Below are 19460 nucleotides of genomic sequence, written 5' to 3' on the forward strand. Positions count from 1 at the left end.
TTGTGCATAAACTTTATTCATCATTCCTGAAAGCATGAAAACAAAAGTTTTTTTTCTTGGTTTCATTATTAGCTTCACAAGATTACGTTACACTACATTAACTTTCTTCTATTCTGTTATATTTCTCATTTTGAGTCCCTCTGGCAGGTCTGTGATTATAGATGTTATATACTTTGTATTGAAAACTTAATGCTCAACTGTCTCGATTTAGTTTAAATATGTAAGAGAACAGCTGTGATTAAATTAACCAATACGTTTTTTCCCCTAGGTAGGATTTAAAAAATGCATTTAAGCAAGTCTACATAGCCTATTTTAAAGAGCCCATAACAAAAAAAAAGGTGGAAAACAGTTAACACACCATTTCCTTTCCCCACAAACTTTAGTCTAACCTTGACCTTGATGTCTGAATGAAAACTGCATCATGACTTAAATTATACAGGAGCATTATCATTTGTTTTACCCTGAAAGTCCACACTGAAGGAAGTTTCGGCTGATAATTGTAAATAGTTTTGTTACTATGGGAACTAAATTTGACTTTTCCAGCTCACACATAGTATGAATAATGGTTTTCAGGCAGTTTGAGGGTCTAGCATGACTTTGTGCCAGGATGATAAGTGAAGTCACATTAGTGCTCAGCTCAGGCTTCTATAAAGAAAATCCATGTGGAGACATAACTCAACATCTACTCAGACTCAAACATAGCACATTTTGTAAATTGTTTTTAAAGATTGAAATAGATCAATTGGCAAAAAAATTACTTTATGATTAAAGATGAATTTATCCTCATCTATATGAAAGTATTAAACACTGATAAAATTCTTAAAACTGATCATTCAGGTTTTGGACAATGCATCGCTTCTAAATGTTAATATTCTAACATGCAATCATCACTATTAAAGAAGAAATAAAATAGACAATCAATTCACAAAAGTCACAACTTTATTGCACCTCCATAGTTACCTATAGTGTGGTCAGAGCTGCTTTCATTATGAAAGGTCTCTTCCCTGGTCAGAAAAGGTGGTGCCAAATATAGAACCATCAATGCAAACATGTGAACCGTCCATTCACACTAGGAAATGTTCCTCTGCGTCGTCCTATGGACGTCAGACTGTGGAGGCTTCTCTTGTACTGTACACAACTACAGTAACAGAGGGAAGGTCTTGCATGAAAAACAGACAACTCTCTTATACACAAATGAACTAACACATTTGCAGATTAATTCTCAGGTTAATATCCACCAACTGATCCGAGTATTAGTAGCACATTAAAGAACTGTCTTTTCTTCTTTAAATTATATATTTATAACATTAAGACCTATACTTTTTTTATTTATAGCCAATTCAAGGCAACATCTCTAGAATGATAAGAAATGCATGGGCAGATCTTTACAGCGTCGGAGGGAGACGGGTAGCACAAAATGGACTGTACAGTCTTCTACAGTGGCCAAGCTTTTTGTTATCACGTTAAGTTCATCTACACATCTGTGCCTGGGTTTGGTGCAAGATGGTTTCCATGGTTTCCACACCTGAAATAGTTCGTATAAAACGGTTTCTACAAGATGTACAGGATGCAAAGTGTTCGTCGGGGAGACTGATCAGAGATGACGATGGGCTGCAGGATGTCTGGGTTCCTGAGTCTTTGCCCAGTTTCAATGAGTCCAGCGTGACTGTCAGAAAATTGCATAGAGATATAACGTACGAGGGGGTGGAAAAGAAAGTCAGCATGTGGCAGTCCCATTTGAAACACAGTGCCTCAAAGCAGAAAGTGTAACCCTTTTTATTCAGTACAGTTTTTATTTTGAGAAGTGGAACGGTTAAATCGGGGAGATTGAGGGCTTCAGAACACTGGACCGGTTAGATGAGCTACAGAGCTGAATAGCTGCACAGTAGAAAACAACTGCTCCCGCTGGAGTTCCTCCAACACCCCCACCTTGTACTCTGTGAATGCACCATGTACTGCTCCTGTCAGAAAACACTTTAGTCCAAGTAAACAACCGGATATGATGAAACTGGTGACGTCCACTGTGTTCTTGTCAATGTCCACCATTGATCTATTTATTCAAATCAGAGGAGAATCCTTTTCATGGTGTCAAATATCTTACCATGTAATCTGAAACAGACTTTGACTTTGTTGGGGAACAAAACAAATTAAAAACAGAATTCACCCAAATTTGTTTTTCTTTTTAAGTTTAGACATGCAAGCTTTAAAAAGAAGGTGGCCATTTTTAAACCCTCATTTCACCAACATTAAGCAGGCAAAATGTGGTCCTTAAAAACAAGCCACATGGCACTGACACCGCAGCAAAATAAAAGAATGGCAGATAAAGATATAAAATAAGAAAAGTATACAGAAAGCTAAAATAATACAGGTTTAATGAATAAAAACTAAAGGATCTTTATCGTTTGGTAATCAAGACAAAAGGTTACTTTTATATTTCAAACTTTCTCAGCCCTTGTGTCTGCAAACGTTTGCTCCAAGGGTTGTTTTAAAGTTTTCATTACAAGACAGCTTCAGAGTGTTAGATATTCTTTTGATTCTAAGTCTGTTATACGATCATTTCATAGCAGCTCGCGATTTTTTGGGGCGACAAACGAGGCTTAAAAAAGGCCGACGTGAAGCTGTGCGTACCTGTGTTAAATACTACATGCACAGGGAAGCTTGAGCCACTTTTATGGTTTATTAAAAGGATACGAGAGGTCAAATGTTACTGGTTGTAAAAATAGTGAGACAACATTTCATTTTGCAGATTTAAGGAGCTGTCTGTCTGTTGTCTATGCTGCTTTGGGCTCGTATGTAATTCAGGAGATTGGGTTCAACTTGAAAAAAACAACAACAAAGAAAGAGATTTTTTAAAAAGATGGAGAAAATGAAATGAAGTTTGGTATACAGTATTGTCGTCCTGATTCCAGTCACCATGACCTCAACAGCAAGCTAGACCGTCAGCGTCGGACTCCGAAAACCCTCTTCCCTCCGGGTGTTACGGACCACTTGTTCCGCCTGTCCTGAATCTTCTGGAAGATGCTGATGCCGCTTCTCCACTTCTCTTTTTTATAGTTTTTGATTTTCTTCACCTAAAGTTCAGAACAAAAGATAAAAAAAAAAAGGAGAGAGAGGAGCTGAGTATAAAGGGGTCGTAACAGTAAGCCCTGAGATGGACTTGCAAAATGTGATTCAACTTGACATCTGAATGTGAACCCCAAACCCCATCTTTGTTTTTTGTCCTGTACACTTTCTCCTCACCTTCCCACTGTCAAAGTCTTCATCCCACTCATCGATCACAGTGTCACACTGGGCATGGCGAACATCTTCAGCAGCATCTCTACTAATAGCAGAGACTTCTCCATCCCAGCTAAGGACTACATAAGAAAACGCAAACACATGAAGTATAAAACAAAAACAATCTTTCAGGGGATTTTTGTAAGAGTGTTGCTTTAATTTCATTATAGAGCACTCACCGTTGGCGCCATAGGCTTTATCTGTGGCGCTCCTGAGCAGCTCCTCCACCACCCCGCTGCTCTTTTTTCCATCCCAGGCTGCAGGAGCAACATTGGCCGGTTTGTCCTCATCAGCTGCTGGCGCCTGGCTGCGTTTGTAGCCATCCTTCACTTTGCTGTCCCACATCACCACTGTAGCTGGATTTTATGGAAATAAATAAATAATTATACATCAGTAAATCCAGAAGAATCTCATCGCTGTCCACTACATACTATGAAGGCAAGTGAGCGGTGTGCACGTGCAGTATGTCTACGATCTACTAACCTGCGCTTTGTTTACTGTTCTCAGAGCTGATCTTTTTGAGAGGGGGCTCCTCCTCTGCTGCTTCAGTCTCCTCGCTCTTTCCATCCGAGCATCGCCTGCTCTCCTCCCACAGCCCCACCTCTTCTTTAAGCCTCTTCTTCTTCTTTGTCTTGAATTTCTTTTTCGAAACGGTCACAGTTCCTGTATTGTTCTGTACGACTGCAGCATTCACCTCTGAAGTGCTGCTGGGTCAAAGGAGAGTTCAAAAGGGGAGTTTTACAGGAAGTTGGAATGTGTGGGAGTTTGTACAAGTGACCGACAGTTACACACAAGAGCAAACTGGTTGCTATAGAAACAAATGTATGGGCCTCTATTCCAAATCATGAGCTCAGTAACCTTAATTGTAAACAGCTATGAAGACGTACCTTTCTGTTACAGAGCGTGCCGAGGTTGTGTCCTGCACAGGCTCCACTGGTTGCATCTTCTTTTTCTTCTTCTTCTTTTTTAACTTCACAGAGTCCTTCCCCTGCTCTTCCTGGTTTGACTCGCACTGCACTGTGGGACTTGTTGCATCTAATTGAGGTTTTTGCCGAGTCTGTTCTTTATCCGGGTTGGATGTGAGACTCCAAATGCCGCCCTGGCACCAATCCTCTTCCTGGTTTGACGTGTCCAGGTGAGACGACACACACTCCCTCTCCGTCGCTTTCTCTCCATCCTCGTTCTCCCTCTTCCGCTTTTTCTTCTTCTTCTTCTTCCGCTTCTTCTCGCTCGCCGATTCCATGAGGTTGCTTTGTGTCACTTGAGCAGCTGGGGATGCGACTGGTTCAGCCTCACCCTCCACCTCAGAATGTCGCCTCTTCTTCTTCTTCTTCTTCTTTTGGGTGGTCTTTTGAGCCGACGGGCTGTTGAGGTCCGGTTCTTCCACTGGGGCGCTGGGGTTGTTGGAAGACTTGGGGCTCTTTGGGCTGGCACTGTGGAGGCCGTTTGTTTTAGGAGAAAGGCTGGCGTTTGGTTTTTGCAGTGTAGAAAGAAGGGACTGTTTCGGTTTGAAGGATCCACTGGAGTTGGCAAAAGGCTGCGATGATGACTGGACTTTTGGAGAATGGAATGGACCAGCTCTGAGGAGAAAAGATGAGACCAACCTGAATTGATCGGATAATTTCCAAAATGTTGAATACTTAATTCTTATAGCAGTGGCTGGAGGTTCTTACCTGTGATTATGAGAAGGTGAGGCATAGGTGAGGGGGTTGAGTTGATTTCGATGCATGGGGTCACTGGACAGCTGGCGTGGCAAATGGGGCGGAGCATCAATGCTGCTCGGGTTCTGGCTGCGAGCCTGCAGTTATCGACATAAATAAAAACTTGGTGGTCTAAAAAAAAATAGCCATGATGTGACAAAAATAAGGAAGAGAATCAAACAAGGAAGAGAAAGATCAAAAAAGGGACGGCAGGAAAAGATGGAGGGAGGAAAAAAAAGAGGAAAGGGTATGGCAGAGAAGAATTAGAAATGGTTAGAAAAAAAGGACAAACTAAAGGAAAAGAAGACAAACTAAACAAGTGCTAATATGTGGTTGATTAAAACATACACACTGGGAAAATTACGCATTTTAAACAGTAGAAAATAAACTAGAGAAGAGGATATTACTTGCCTTGATCTTAACTACTTATTGAAATCAATTGTCAAACAGCAATTTGGAGTGAGGCATCAGGAAACCAATCATAATCTTTCAGTAAGACAGGAGGTGGTGCTCCTGCTGTGGATGAGATTGAGGTTCACCTTCTTGGCTGACAGGGCCAGCTTCTTGGCAGGCGGAGGTGACATGGTGCTGGTGGCTTCCGATGTGATGTTGTTGAGGGCGGGGGGTTTTAGTTTGGCCGTCTTCTGCTCCTCTGTGCTCTGGGAGCGCTCCACGCTTTTGGCCGGAGACGACACGGCGTTTGAGCCTTTCCGCGGGGTGGAGGGAGTCTCTCCTACCGGCGCACTTTTGGTACCCACAGAGTCCTGGCCGACAAAAACAAAAACAAACACAGGGAGCGGTTACAGTACTGCACATCGAATCAGACTGAAGAATTTTGGAGAGTACACGGCACACATTTAAAACAAATTTAGGCAATCACACCTCCACCCTTAATGCTCTACCTTAGGATTCAAGATGCCACACTTCTCTGAATTGATCGATTAGTAAATCAACAAAACACTGGCTGTTAAGATAACCCGTCATTAAAGGTTGTTCGTTTCCCAAATCAAAAAGTCTCGATTTGAAGCCTCCTAAGAATTAAGGTCTTTGTTTAATATCGTAACGCGTAATATGTAGAATTTTTACACTGAAATATTGTTGTTATTAAAAATGGACTAAACCATATTGTTCTTGTGGAGTATTTACATTAGCTCTAATATTTCCAGCAGTTATCAAAGCCAGAGAAATCCTTCATATAATAGCTATATTGGGATGTGTCTCGATGTGGCAAATGCCAAGACTGACACGACATGTTTATCGTTGCCATGGAAACACTAGTTGTTACATCAAAGACAGCTGCATAAGAAAGTGGGATATATTACTGAAAGCTGCTGTTCTGTTGCTGGATGTGCTGCTGTGATAAAAAAAAAAAACGTCATGTTAACTATACCTGGATACATTAGCTCGTAGCGAAACATTCTCGGTCTCAAGTCTAATGTTTCTCTTTGAATCCTAAAAGCCTAGCCAGGGACGGAGGTTGAAAATTAGCCACGGGTAGTAACCTTTGTGCATGGCATCTCCTTTGAATTTCACTGATGAAGTAATGCTCATTGCATCTTTGTTCAATAAGCACGTTTTAAAAAAACATTACCTTTGAGTCGAGGGTGTCGGCAGACGAAGAGTCAGACAAAGACTTGAATGAGGTAGACGCTGCCATGCCTCGGCCTTCGCCGCCTTGCTTTTTGTCTCCCTCTGTCCTGCTCACCCCGTTGTTGGACGGGGTTGGCGTGCTGCTGCGAGACTGCGCTTGGCTCTGGGGAGGGGGCTTCTTCAGCTTCTTGAAAGGCTCCTCGATGACCGTGGGTCCACCCGGCAGCTTGGGTGGGCCGTTGGAGGATGACGTCCAAGTGGAAATTCTTGGCTGTGATTGAGAGTTGACCCCGTTCCTGGAAACAGGCAAGCCTAGCCCGCCGTCCATGGACTGGATCTTACGCAGTTGTGCAGGTTCAAGTTTCTGAAGGAAAAAAAAAAAAAGAGAATTATATTTACAGCTTCAAAATGAAAACTGCTCATGCACTGTCAGCATATAGTCTGTATGTCCAACAGCGGGCTGACTGTCTCGTACCTTTGTAACCTGCGGGGAGGACAGCGGTCCGTTCAAGTTGGCCCTCTTTATCTGTTCAGACGACACACTATTCTTCCCTTGATGCAACATGCCTTGCTTAGTTGTCTGCCCTTCTGCATTCTTCCTCGTTTCAGGGATCCTTCAATATACAAGAAAAAAGTCCACAGTTTATTTCATTGCACGTCCAGGAAAAAACAAAAAACAAAAAAAAAAACACCTTTGTGGATCTCCTGCATGCAGACTTACCTCAGGTAGAAAAGCACGTAGGCCTGCTGGTTCAACACCACTTTGATGTTACTGGAGTGCACCATTGAATCATTCATTTGGTACCATTGACCGTTGCTTGCCTGAGAGAAAAAATAGGAACAGATAACATTTTAAAAATGAGAACAGAAGGCAACAAGACTCCCTCCAGGAGTTAACTTCATTTAGCTTGAATTTAGTAGCAGATTTCAGCAGTAACAGGAACACAATTTGTTTGGTTAAAAGTCGTATTCATAACTCCAACAGAGTCAGAAGACACTACCATAACTGTTCAAAAAGACAACAGGTAGATGGTTGTATTTCTCTGGACGTAGTTAGCAATCAAAGTCAACGTTTCATTCAATAATAAGCACGGCTCTATGGCAACAATGTGTTAAAAGGACGATTCAGACTATTGAATACACTACCAAGCACAATATGACTGCATGATTTCATATTATGACTATTTATCAATACAACAATTAACAGGGGGCGCCGGTACAGCCAAGCAGTTAGAGCCTGCATCCGACTTACAGAGGTCACAGGCCTCTCAACTCTCATATGTTCGAGCCTCCCTCCCTTCCACCCCCCTCCTCCCAAGGTTCCTGTCACTATTCACTGTCCTAATGTCATAATAAAAGGCATAAAATGAGCCAAAAATATAAGAAACTTAACTACATTTGATTATATTCTGATACTGTCATGATAAACTACATAAACTATGATGGAGGATTGTAATCATATCGCCCCAGTCTATGCATCCATCAGCTATTGTCTGGTGATATATGCCTCTGGGTACGATTGCAAACTTCTCAGTGATTGTTCAGGTGTAACCAGCAGTTAGCATTTAATAACTTTCAGCCAAAAGGTCATTTTGCATGTGCTGCATTGTTCAAAGTTCAAAGACAATCAACCGTGCGATCAGATCTAATGCAAAGCTAAATGTTCCCCTTCAGAGTAAACACCGTCATTTCTTGGTTCTCTCCTCCCCCTGGAGAAGCGCCTGTTCATCTGTTTTAAAGGGGGTCTCACATCAAGTGTGAATACTAGGTCACACAGAGGCTTAGTTTACTTCAGCGGTGTGAGCCAGAAGAAGAAACAGATTTTCTGTTGATTTTAAAGCAACTATATGGTCTTGAGTTTGCCAAAGTAACATCATGATGAAGATTTGCAAAAAAATAAAAAAGGAAGCTTTGCCAACTTCAAGAGGAGAAGACACTATTTTTGTGGAATGGTGGTGGAATCGATCATTTCTGACGTGTTCATGGGAGTCGTAAATCACAACAGCGACTGGCTTGCACTACACATGGTCCTGCAGATGTATTGCTCAAGTGGACACTTTTGATAAAGATTGTCTGCTGCAGTTTCATGCAGATATCTATTGATGGAGATAAATAAATCTTTGTCAGATTACCACCAACGGGACCCGGGATGTCATTACATTGTTCCGCCTGCTTTTGCTCTCAATATGAACTGCTTTTCCCGGCGACACACCAAAGCCTGCTGATACATAATTGGTCAATACTAATTAGGCTACAAGCGTATGACAAATGAAACCAGAACACTTCCCATTGTAAAACTCAGACCCTCGGATACAGATTCTACATGCTTATGTAGAATCTGTAAATCCAACAATTATTTTAGAGCTAAAATTATGAGAGAAAGAAAGTCAGATATCAAATATGAGCTGGGTTATGTTTTCTGCATTTTTTAAAAACCATCTAAACATGCATCCCTTCAGTCATGATCCTCCACACAGCAAAGAACGTCCTTTTCCAATCACGCACAATGTTAGTGAACATAACGACACCATCAGTAACAAGGCGGCATCTTACCTTGACATAGCAGTAGTAGTGGCCTGCATGACAACTGTAGCCCGAGTGCACGAGGACGGCATAGAGGCCGTACATGACGGGATCTCCTGAGCTCTGAGACATGTATGGGCGGATGTTCAGAAATTCTGGATAACCAACATCCTGTTTTAAAAAAAAGAAGAAAAAACACTGAAGTATGAGATCACTGAAAAATATGAAACGGCTCTTCTTTAGAGCTAATAGTGCGAGAAAACCGTGTTCACCTTTGTTATCTTTCCTCCGCTGAAGTTTGCAAACCTCTTCAGTGAGAGGGTCAGTACATTAGATGTTCGATGGACTGTGAAGCGCTTCGTTGCCGGCACTTTCTTTTTGCACCTAAGGAGGGGAGAAAAAAAAAAAAAGGAGGAGTCATGATAGGTCAGGGAAAATGGACGTCTAATGTGAGTAGATGTTACTGTGGGGAGAAAAAAAGAAAGATCTATCGCCATGTCCTGCAGATTCACTTAAAGTGGAGGGATGTTGTCAGACTAGATGAATGGGACTCACTTGGCACACATGTAGGCGTTCTCTCCACTGAGTACATCAGGCTTTACAAACAGTTCCAGGGCTCGCACGATGTTCGCTGCTTGCTGAGAAACAAAACAACAGAAATACTTAGTGATGCTGAAGCAGGTTGAAAATAAACACAACATATTACTGAGGTCATGTCACTTACCCGAATCTCCACAGCAATGTCCAGGTAAGGGTCATATGTGTCCGACACACTTTTACAAATCGAGCATTTCACTGAAAGGCAAAAAGACAATTTACATTTTTACTTGTTTTTCACATTATTCAGAGTATACACAAACTTGATGAAAATAGAAAAAAGAAAGATATGCATTTGCATGTATGACTGTGGTGAAAAGACTATTCAACAACATGTAGCCGTTTGAGCAAATCTATTTTCTTGACATTGACATCAGTCTGCTCTGCTGGGTAAAAGATCAATAATGCAATCATATAAGCCACATATGAGGAAATGAGTAAACCTGCACAGCTCTAAAAGAAATATTTTCTGAAGGTTTCTTTCTCTGAAAAGAAAAAAAAAAAAAAGTCAATACCTCTTGACCTGAGGTAACCTCCAAAAATCTGATGAACCAGTGTTGTGGCCTGGGTCTGTCTGTCAAGCCTTCAGAAAGCAAGGGGAGAAAGATTTAATAAAAAATATATAAAACACAGCTTAAGTTTAAAAGCTCAGTAAACATAACAATGATAAAGTCGTACTTAGGGTAGCCGTTTAGACAGGCTTTCTGCATGGCATCGATGGTGTACCGCAAGAATTCATGGGCGTCCTCCTGGCTTCCAAAGCGAAAGTGTCGAGCAATTTCTACAGGAGACAAAAAACAGTTTGTTAGGTTTGTGTGCTTTCCAACCTTGTGCTTGTTATCAAAATGAAGTGCTGATTGACAAATATTCACATTAGGTAAACCTGAAACGCTCCCATACTGCTGACTCGACTTGTTTATTACAAAGTTTCGCTGCTTGGGCCCTCTGCAATTGTAAAGCTAATGTGTAGCGTAGCTTGATAAGGACGGCACATTAAGCTGGTGCACAACAGCTACAGGAGGGTCACTGCCTTTAGGATTGATTAATGAAAGTGTCACTCACTATACCATCATGACAACAGGTGAGCGTCGTGCAGGGAGCAACAAGCTGCACCAAACAATTAGACTGACGGCATTAGAAGGTTCATATTTAACATGAGACATCACACGAAGGAGGAACACATCTTTCCCTCTCTGTCTCCTTCTACATGCAGAGCATACAGCCCAACAGGTGTGAGGCGAGGGCAGATCGCCCACTTGTTTATGGATCTTAGATGGTGATAGTAACTATGCGGATAAAAAAACAATATGGTTGGCAAAATGTACTTTGGCAGCCCGCCCAGGTTTGGTCTGTGTGTGGGAGACGCTGATGTTTTTATACTAAATTCTAATTAGTCAGTTAGTTGCACATGTTCACACACAGAAGAAAGTCTTCCACACTTAATGTGTGCCTGTTAACTGTGGACATGAAGAGGAGGAAAGAACAGAAAACGAGGGAAGAGGACAAATAGCTTAGCCATGCCAAGAGAGGTTAAAAGACATGAGAGCTGTGAGAGAGATGTCAACACTAAATTCAAAAACTGTATGGACTGTGGTGTTAAGAGACGGATTCATCAAAAATAAATGACAACACAATTTAGAAGTTCAGAGGTAGAAAATATGGATCAGGTGCTACAGCGATTACTTTATGTGTGTTCACCTTTGATACCTGACCTTTCATTGGACATATTTACTTTAAAATGAATTATAACAGCGAGGTCGGCTAATTTAATACATCCACAGGCTACAAGGCTTCCAATATGTTGAATCTAAGGGATGACTTTATTTGCAGGAGAACATAAATGTAGAATCAATACGTGATTCCCAAGACAACATTTTATGCCACCGTGTTTTATTAGGAAGTATCAGGGCTGGGTAATTCCCACGACGCCACGATATGATACATATTGGTGGTATACACTGATTTTGGAAGATGATGTTCTTTATTGTTGAGAATAACAGCAGAGGCATATTAAGGATCCTACAACTTAAAACACTTCAAATCAGGTCTTCAAAGATCCTAGAAATTATTAATATTTTAATCCCAGAGATATGGCTAAGGTGTTAATGTGAACTGCACATTGTCTTTCAAAACTGTCATCATAGCTTAGCAGCCGTATTGATTCTGTAACATCTGTATTGGTATTGGCAAGGAGCACATGACGATATAGCATGTACTGAGGGGGATAATGTACAGCATGTGGGAAACAAAGCCCTTTTTGTCCATTATCTCTTACCGTACATACTAAACAGGGTGCTTCCAGTCTTTATTTCAAAAAGGTGTAAAGATGTTCAGAAATAGCAAGATGGCACATGTGGATAGTACAAAATGATTACCAGTAAAGCTGGTTTATTTCAAATGTAAGAACATTCTCAGATATGCAGTTGGACGATGACTCGATAAAAGCTTACAGTCACTCAACAGACTCATCTATCTTCTCGACTATAATGGAGTGTAAAACCCTTCGACTCTACACTGATTATCCTAATGGAAAGAAAAGGGGGGAAAGTATGAGCTGGTTAATTGCATTGTGGTCATCATCACCACATTCCCGGCATAGCATCCCTGTACGGCCATGAGTCACCGCTGAGTGGGGAAACTGGAATAAGACACCACACGACTCTGACGACCTGTTTCGGGGCATTTCTGCGCAGAGATGAGAGAGGAACATCTACAAGATATTAAAAAACGGTGGGCACGCGGCAGCAGGGCGGTTGTGTTTTTATTTGCTTTGAGAGACCCCGAGTGACATCCTGGGGACATTTCAGGATCAGTCGCAGCAAGACTTTTTAGATTTTAGTGGGATGATTTGTGCTGAGCTAAAAAGGAACCAAAGGCTGTTTTTCATTGGATGTGTTTGTTCTGTCCTAGCTGTGGATGCTAGTTCCTACCTGCTTTCAGCTCAAATAAAGTCAAAGAGAGAGAGGAACAAAAACAGACCATTGTCTTTGTCCTGGGTTGAGAAGAAAGGGGAAAAAAAATTTGGACTGTAGATTTTTTTGTGCTAAAGCTGCTCCTCTCAGCCCGCAGTCACAAGGAGACAGAGAGGGCATCGGGGAAGGAGGGGGGAGGGAGAGGCAGAAAAAGAGGTGCAGGAGGTGGAGACATGATTGCAGCAGCACATAAGGAAGCAGCAGGCAGGAGGCGGACTGAAGGGAGGAGGAGGGAGGAGGGAGGGGAGATGGGTGAGGGGGGGGTTGGACTGTGAGCTTACAGCACAGTACCTCAGCATGTCAAGGTGTAGGATCATACCTTGTCTCTACATGGTTTTTTCATTCACAGCCCTGCAGTCTGTCCGCTCCACTTTTTTTTATTTTCCTTTTTCAGACTGCAGTCGCTGGCTGCTGTCACGTGACACTCACATGGCCAGTGTTGCGTCATCGTGCCTGAGGCAGTGTTCACTCTAAACGTCAGGTGTCTGTGGCTCCCGACACAAAACTGCTCACATGCAATGACACAGAGTTCAAGGGAAGATGGACATCTTACTTTTCAGATCTCTGATGAAGGAGACGGGCTTGATGGCGTTGCCCGTGTTGGCGAAGGCTTGGATGATGTGGTTCTGCATTACACAGATCATACAGAAGCCTGACTGGTGACCTGAAACACGCACAACAATAGCAGCATTAGAATCAGGGAACGATGGCAGAGGAAATGTTTGTTATTGAAAAAGGAAGGTTAAATGTGATATCGTTTTAATCACTCAGAATAAACTCAGTGAACAAACACAAGGCAGGGTATAAACTTATTATCTGGATGAAAGCATTCACAATGAACACATCGCAAAAGTCTGAAATTATCACAATTATTCTTCAACACTTTTCATGTAGTCGAGCAAAGCTTTCTCACTCTGCATGTGCACATGTTACCAGTTGAAAGGAGGCCTGTGTATAATGGTGATGCTTTCAAACCATTTAGATGCAGCCAGATGAAGGTGAAGCTAACTATCAGCTACTCTGGGATGAATAGACGCCAATTTAGTGGAGGAAAAAAAGGTTTTTCTGGGATTTATTTTAGATTTAAAAAGGGAACATGTTGCAAACACAGGTGTTCTGTAAAACATGGAGGACAGCAGATAGACAGAGAAGCTCAGTTAAAGTGTATATTCACTCTTTATTTATGGCTACATGTTGAGGATGAAATAGCCAGAATAATGATACAACATACCATCCATAATTGGATGTTGAATTGCATTATATTTGAAAAGTATTCCTTAAATTTAACTACCTCAGGTATAAAAGAAAAGCTTCCATTTTTTAGGTACATTTTGAATGAATTAGTTTTTACTTTTGCTTGAGTAGATGATTACTTTGATGAGATATTCTCTTTCCAAACCTGCATTTTAACCTAGAGCACTGAAGCGTTGAGGTCAGTGAGGTTTTTTTCCTATTGCTGAGTGAAAGCAGAGAGAGGAACGACTGAAGCAGCTGTCTATGTTTTTCTTCTTCAGCTGCTTTGGTTTGCATTCCGCAGAGATGTGTGAGCATAAAGGGCTTACAGTAGCAGGGTTACAGTAATTTTCACTAACTTTAAAAGTTTAAAACCATGTGGGTGTGCACTGGTTAGGCGAGGTGAATGAGAGTGTAAATGCTGTGTGTCTGGAGCGTTTAAGAGCACAATTCAAGTACTCACAGGCACGGCTGTGCTCCTTGGAGAGTAAGTAGTTGGCAAGTGGTGGGGTGTAGGTGAGACACTGCACTGTGGAGTTGAGGAAGCAGGTGTTCCCGAGGTTGTGGAGGCCGGCTCCCACCCTGTACACACGCTCCCATTTGAGGGTGAGCTTGTTCCCTGGAAAGAGCATCTTCTGGGGGGCCGGGACCCCATCGCTCTGGCCCCCAACCACGTTCTCAGAGACTGAAGAAGGAGGGCAGTCAGTTTGTGTCATTATCAAAAACAGTAATCCACAGAAAGCTCAACTTTTAAGGCAAATACTACTAATATTAGACATCAAAACATGCAAATGCTTCAGTTCAGTTTCAGAGCTTACCTTGCCTCTTTATCTGGGCAGGCTCTGCAGCCTTCTGGCCCGTAGCGCCCTCATTCCTGGGGTTGAGGATCACATACTTGTTCTTCAGGCTGTCCAGCTGATAGGAGAAACCCTTGCTGGCAGGCTCAAACTCTATCTTCTGCAAAAGGACCTTCTTGGCAGAAGAGGCCAAGAGTTTGTTGAGGTCGCCCTCATCACCCGTCTCCTTTCGGCCAGGTTTCAAAGCCTCTTTGAGTTTATCGACTATCGGCATTGTTGGAACATCACTGTGGAGAGAGTTGGATTGATAGTCATTAACAATGCTCATTTGCCAAAGTTTTATTTGAGGTCTACACCCTATTCATCATCTTAGAGTATCTTGGCCAGGATTCTGTTGAAAAAGAGATCTTGTATCTCAACGATGAGAATATTTTCCTGGTAAATTAAAGGTTCACTCATTAAAATAGATTGTCCCTTAAATACTAGTTTTGGAAATATCTCCCATACAGCCTAAAGTGGAATAGCAGGTATTGTCATACAAGCATTTAGTGCACCAATCTAACACTAAGATATTGACCCTTTAAATAATCAACTTATTTCTTCATCTTAAAAAAAAAGGAGCCTAAAGAACAATAACATACTGCTAGTGACGAGTTTAACAGAAGTCAAAAATGGCAAAAGTCAGAACTGAACTGGGGATAAAGGCGTTTTCAGTTTGCTGCTCCCTTCATTTGGAACGAGTGAAGTTAACGAGCTGCTCTCATTGGATGATTTTAAGAGAGTGTTAAAAAAAAGAGACACATCTGGCTGCAGATGTTCTCCCTGGTGCATTTGTGGACAATCTTGCCAAACAGTTGCCGTTTAAATTTGTTACGTGCATCTTTTAATGTCTACTAATGTATTTTCTTGTATTTGTATGTTCGGCTGCTCGTTGTTTCTGGGAAACTCTATTAATATCTTACTGCCCAAGAAGACCCCTGAGACCAGCGGCCTTGGGCCTGCTCACTGTGCCCGAGTCACGGCGGAGGTTTAAGGGAGATTAAGCACCTCAGCTCTGGAACAGTCTTCCACTTTCTATCCAATCAGCAGACTGCCTGTTTCTGCTTTTAAACTCTGCCATAAAACTCATCTTTACAGACTTGCCTTTTTAGCTGACAGATAATTTCATCAGAGCTCCGGTGTGCATATTAGATCTCTCCTGTTTTATTGTTTTTTTCTAAATCCGTCACTGGCTCTTTTAACTGTGTGTCTGAATGTTGCTGTTTTTGTGTGTTCACTTGTGATTGTCTCTTTTAAATTGCTTCTGTAAGCATTCTGTGCTACTGGCTTGAAAAGGGCTCTTCAAATAAAGTATTATATTATTATATAAACGTCCAATTTATCAGTGAAATAATAATTTCAGTGCCCAATAAAAGCGTGTGTCTTCATTAGGTACATCTCTAGGTCACATATGTGGCTCTAACAGAGACAGAAGCACTGAGTGCATCTCAGGAGCCAGCTGGGTCTTGGCAGCTGTCCTCACAGTTATGCAAGATATTAGACATTGGTAACCGGGTGGGGGTGGGTGGTGGGTGGTAGGGGTGTATGAGACAGGAGAGGACGGGCATGTAGCGCGCGTGAGGTGTTAACAGCTGCTGTTAACCGTCAGGTCAAAATCGTATTTATTTGGCCTGCATTCATGTTTTCATTGTTTCTTCCACTAACTAACATGTTTATTTACTACTTCTGTATATCATCGAATTCTAATGAGCATGAAGAAAAATTGACAAATAGAAAATACTGATTTAAAAAGCAAACACTTGCATAGGCTGTCTGCCGTCCCTTTAAATACTGGCCTGCTGAGTGCACTAAAAAAAAACATTTGAGTGTAGATAACATTTCCACATACTGACTGGCAGGAGTATGCAGAATGATTGATTTCTGCTGTGAGTTTTATTCCCACAAAAAGCTCAAATGCTATCTGTGTAGAGAGAAAAAACAATCATCCATTCTCACATAACCTCTGTTTTCTCTGGATGCAGCCAAGGTTGCCACAAACACACACACAACCCTCATTAAAGTGAGAGCATTACATTATGTAGATGTCCCGAGCACTACACTAAAAACACTGAAGGCATGTAGTGCCCCGAGAGTGGTGCTCATCAGAGTGGGCAGTGACGTCAGAAAGTTGAACATGCATTGTATGCACAAGGGCACGCTGACCTTCACGTGCTGCTGATACTGATACAAGTAAGAGCCACACAGCAGCCTGCAGGGACGCAACAAAATGCAGTGATGCAACTAGAAGAGTGGCCCGGCGATGTTGATACACTGACCACAACACATGAATGAAACCCGATGGTTGCGTTGCATAATCCACACAGACACGCTGTAGTTTGATAGTCGGTTTGTGGAATGTCAGAGAAACTAAACAGACAATTACATCTTGTCTTTAAAAGTGTCTTTTTTTCTTTTTTAAATCAGTTTCAGATTACATGTTAGATCGGATGTTAAAAGATGTAGCTTAATAAGCAGTGGTATATTTATATGTACATGCCCTTCATTGATGTACTTGAATGACTTATAATGGTTTTATAAATAACTTATAATCTGCTGCGAGCCTCATATTTTGGGTGTAATCCTTTCACAAACATGCCAGACATCGCTACATCTCTCAATAGTTTTTTCAACAATAAGATACATTTCATAACACAATCACATGCCAAACATCTCTCAAAATACTGCTAATTTACTACTCTGCTGACTACATTTATGAGTTTAATATTATATGAGAAACAACACTTCCAGTGAACCTGTATGACATTCAGAATCTTTAACATCAGAATTGTATGTGGATGTTAATGAATTGTTTTCAATATATAATTTTTATGTGTGGATCTTTGAATCTGTGACGTAAACAAACATGTTTCTTTCCTTTTTCTTTGTTTACCCTTGTGAGAGTAAATGGAAAATGGACTTAAGCTTGTATAGAGTTTATCTCTATACTAGCCTTCAAAGCACCTTTACACCACATGTCACACCTCTCATTCACACACTGACAGCACACTGTAAAGTGACCATCAGAAGTAACTAATCCCATTCATACACATGCACACGCTAAACTAAGTTTCTTGCCCAAGGACACATCTGACATGTTGCTGCAGGAGCTGGGGATCGAACCCCCAACCTTCCGGTTGAGAGACAACAGACTACCAACTGAGCCACAGCTGATTGAACACACGTGTGCATGTTCACCGTGCAGGCTACTACAAAGAAATGAAATGACTCCCTAATAAAACACTATTCTGCAGCGAGATGTTTTGCTATGCAGCTGCACTCATGGGTTGGATGGGAAAGTTAGAATGTTTTTTCATCACTTGATCTTGTACAGCACAAACAAAGTCAACATTAAAATAGGCTCTAGAAATGCTTCATTTGGAACCACTTCTCTTAAGTAATTAAATCATATGGCAGCTAAATAGCTACCCACCCACAATAACCACGAAAAAGAAGAGTATAAATAAGAATTACTCAATGAGTCGATCAAAAGAAAAACAAGCTGCAATCCAATGATTTCTAATATTTGCTTGTTTAAGTTTTTTTTTTCCATTCTGAACCACTTTATATTCAGTCGAATGCCAACTAATTACCTTGTGGTGTCCCTATGGTACCTGTGAAAGTTAAGTGACCAGTGTTCCTCTTATTTATAAACCAATCATTGCGTTTATCGATAATGAAAAAGAAAAAACGTGTTAGTTGTATGCACCAGGTACCAATGATATATCTTTGTTATTCGTCATTTTGATATCACACAGCTATAATGACAGGGTCAGTGTCCTGTTGACACCAAACTTTTTCTAAATTATGTATTTCAATATCATGTGTAAGGAAGAAGGAAACACAAATAATCTACTGAAAAGTGATTATTTACCCAGACACAGAGAACATATGCATCTAGCATGACGACTTACTTAATATTTCACAAATTACCTGCACTGACTATCACTGCTTCATTTGTACAGTACACTTCAAATCGCACGTTGTCGCTCAAGGACTAATCATCATGCGAACGTCTGACTTTGTGGGACGCACCTGAAGGCAACGCGGGTATTGCTACACTACCACAATCCATCCGTCGGAAACGACCGATTTAACAATTAGATAGTTGTGTTATTTCACATCTTTCACTTCACATAAACATCGCTGTCAAGTGCAGTAGCCGTAGTATACCAGCTGGAGTCAACACTTCAGGGCCATTCACCACCAAGGCTTAAATGCTAGGTTGCTAACACACAGCACAGCTAAGATAATGTCGAAACAAAACGCTCTCAAGTTTGTTTACGAAACATCGACAGCAATTTAACACGCATACTATCAAATCATTATTTAACCGTGGGGTTCTTTCTGCAACCCGCAGTGCCGTTTTCTGTCTTTTCACGGTTAACAGTGGCAGCGGAAAATTAGCCAGCGAGCTAGCTTAACGTGGCGAAAGCCTCCAGCCGATCTCATTGCTGCAATGTGGGTTAGCATCTCAGCGTAGAGGTGGCTAACAACCCCAGCCCGCCACATACTGCCCGTTGTGTTTGTTACATAACAATGGAAACATGTGCCAACGACTATTAAGGATGTAAAAACATCGTTTATATGCTCACCTTACGATCAACCGTCCAAAATCGGTGACAGTACAGAGATCTGCTTCCTCAGCTGTAGCTCTCGAGTCTGGTATTTTCGCCCATGCTGCATTATCAAAGGGCGGAGCAGAAGATGACTGACAGTGATCAAGGACCAATCAG

The 19460-nt window shown here is 41.5% G+C and overlaps 1 protein-coding gene across 2 annotated transcripts; it reads right to left on the bottom strand.

Moving 5' to 3' along the window:
- Window positions 1-921: 921 nt before the first annotated feature.
- On the bottom strand, window positions 922-19425 carry usp36 (ubiquitin specific peptidase 36). Of its 2 annotated transcripts, none has more exons than XM_061065513.1 (20): window positions 19320-19425; window positions 14710-14975; window positions 14355-14576; window positions 13212-13322; window positions 10365-10467; window positions 10202-10269; window positions 9814-9884; window positions 9645-9727; window positions 9362-9473; window positions 9120-9260; window positions 7288-7388; window positions 7042-7180; window positions 6568-6930; window positions 5516-5740; window positions 4950-5074; window positions 4164-4856; window positions 3760-3980; window positions 3456-3632; window positions 3241-3356; window positions 922-3071 (listed from the first exon to the last, which is right to left on the bottom strand). In XM_061065513.1, the coding sequence occupies exons 2-20, from the start codon at window positions 14960-14962 to the stop codon at window positions 2940-2942; spliced, it is 3456 nt and encodes a 1151-aa protein (XP_060921496.1). In that variant the 5' UTR covers window positions 14963-14975; window positions 19320-19425; the 3' UTR covers window positions 922-2939. The 2 variants fall into 2 exon arrangements, with proteins under 2 accessions (XP_060921496.1, XP_060921495.1); XM_061065512.1 differs by having other exon boundaries at window positions 3760-3983.
- Window positions 19426-19460: the final 35 nt, after the last annotated feature.

This window comes from Labrus mixtus, chromosome 20, assembly GCF_963584025.1.
Source record: "Labrus mixtus chromosome 20, fLabMix1.1, whole genome shotgun sequence".
In the NCBI taxonomy this organism is placed as follows: domain Eukaryota; kingdom Metazoa; phylum Chordata; class Actinopteri; order Labriformes; family Labridae; genus Labrus; species Labrus mixtus.